Source organism: Pundamilia nyererei, unplaced genomic scaffold (assembly GCF_000239375.1).
Source record: "Pundamilia nyererei isolate P.nyererei 1_Seehausen unplaced genomic scaffold, PunNye1.0 scaffold00422, whole genome shotgun sequence".
Classification (NCBI taxonomy): Eukaryota; Metazoa; Chordata; class Actinopteri; order Cichliformes; family Cichlidae; genus Pundamilia; species Pundamilia nyererei.
The window spans coordinates 2,921-5,071 of record NW_005187823.1 but is presented as its reverse complement, the minus strand read 5'-3'; the positions used below and the strand labels follow the sequence as shown (position 1 = coordinate 5,071).

Genomic DNA, 2,151 nt, shown 5'->3' with positions numbered 1-2,151 from the left:
TCGTTACCACAATAATAACGTAGTTACTGTAACGCGTTACTTAATAACGCATTAGTCCCAACACTGATTAATTCTTAGGTTTAACATGTTACATGTTAAAGTATTGCTTTACCTTTTTATTTGATGACCATCAGGGACATCATCCGTAAGGTGGAGCGGGCGGAGGCCTTGATGAAAAAGGCCTTGGAGATGAGTGAACTGGTGGAATGGCGATTTAAGGACCATAATGGGTCAATGGTGGCCTTTGACATGAACACCAACCTCACCCTCGAGGAAGCTTTCAAGACCAAACAAAAAGCAAAGATCAAGATCAACAATGACGCGTACACCGCCGACCCAGAGCGTGAAAAAGCAGTTTCAGCAAACGGACGTAATGACGTGGAGCTCCATCGAAAAGACCTGAAAGGTGAGTCATTAATGTGCACGTAGTCCTCATTTAACCTGCTGGAACAACACAAAACAACGTGTCCAACGTTTTCCATCAAACCAAACCATAGGCTGAAGAGATTCTAAGGCTCCATTCACAACATCTTGTTCGGGCTCCCTGACCCAGTCTATTTCTAACCCTTATCATGTGTATGCCTAAGCATGCAGCTGTGCTCTACGTCATCCTGCAATATTTCAGCCCAGTTATCATGCTGGATGAAGCTTATGACCTTCAAAACACCAACCGCCAACTCGTTATGAGCACAGTCACATTGTGTATATATTAGAATAATTAAAACAGCTTTAGTTAATCATTTTATAAACAATATAATAATTTTCAATGCTATTCAGACCAAGAAAAGGCTGAAATGTTTCAATGGTGAGTTTTTAAATTGAATTCTTGCTTAAAATGTTATAATGAACAGGAAAACTGAGCTGAATAGCTGTAGCTTATAAAACAAACTAATGAGCACAGTCCCACGGTGTATTTTTTTAATATTTTCCAATGAAACTGCAGGCAGAGCCTGTTGCACATATACAATGTTTATGTGGAATTAAATAGTTTGAACACTTATAATAGCTGTTTCAGGTACCAGCGCTCTGCCTTTGCCTTCATGTTGGGAGGACATGAAGGACGACCTGCTGAAGTTGTTTGCTGTGGCTCCAGCATCTAATGAATACAACGATGTGGAGAAGGAACTGACAAAGACCGGACTCAGCCTCAACATCATCAGTGTATGTTCAGTCATAAATACACAGACCAGGCTGTATGATGTACACAGAAGTATTCTATATTTTTTATATAATTGAAAACAAAAGGAGAGTAAATTAGTTCCCAAGTCTCAGCTTTAACTTCAGTTGGTTTGGCATAAACTGTAGTGTTGGATCTAGACATGTGACATCACCCATTCCCAGTTTGAAGCCTTGACTTTGCCACCTTGGTCATTTCTAGCCAGCAGAATATAAATGTTGAATAAATTATAAATACTTTGTCAACAATCATTAGAGAGCAGACACAGAGGTAAGAAGGACAGTTATTGTACTTCGATGAAAATCACCAACATGATGTGTTTGGATTACGTCGGCAGATCGAACGAGTCCAAAATCCGTCACTGTGGCAGAACTACCAGATCATGAAGAAACAAATGGAGGTGAAGAATAAACACACAAACAATGAACTGCTTCTGTTTCACGGCACCACTGACACCTCCATTGATCTGATCAACAAACAAGGCTTCAACCGCAGCTACGCAGGAAAAAATGGTAAAGCCATCACACACGGTACACATTTTAACATTGCAACACATTTATTCAAAATTAAGTGCTGATGAAGTAAATGAGGTAAGTAATCACAGCTTCTCGTGTCGGAGATTTGAAAAAGCATGGTGCAGTGTAAGTGTGATGATCCACACATCTTCAGTCACACAGTTTTTCATTACTTTATAAAGTCACTGGTAGGAAGGCCGTACGCTGTCCTTGAGTCACAGGTCACTGTATCTGTTTCAGTCACTGCATCCACTCAAAAACATTAGGTTAAATGGACAACCATGAAATGGGGAAAATATTTAAATATTACATGTACTTATTTCCCCCATAAAAACATTAAATACATTATATATAGAGATGGCACGATACCACTTTTTTATGTCCGATACCGATACCGATATGATAAATTTGGATATCTGCCGATACCGATATGAATCCGATATAGTGTTTTTTAATCAA

At 39.2% G+C, this 2,151-nt stretch overlaps 1 protein-coding gene across 1 annotated transcript in view; it reads left to right on the top strand.

Moving 5' to 3' along the window:
• The first annotated feature begins 130 nt into the window (after window positions 1-130).
• LOC102203702 (poly [ADP-ribose] polymerase 15-like) overlaps window positions 131-2,151 on the top strand; it is a 4,094-nt gene continuing 2,073 nt past the window's right edge. The window contains exons 1-3 of the mRNA XM_005753345.1: window positions 131-406; window positions 1,016-1,161; window positions 1,515-1,689. Of these exons, the coding sequence (XP_005753402.1) occupies window positions 172-406; window positions 1,016-1,161; window positions 1,515-1,689 (556 nt within the window). The 5' untranslated portion in view covers window positions 131-171. The remainder of the gene's footprint in view (window positions 407-1,015; window positions 1,162-1,514; window positions 1,690-2,151) is intronic.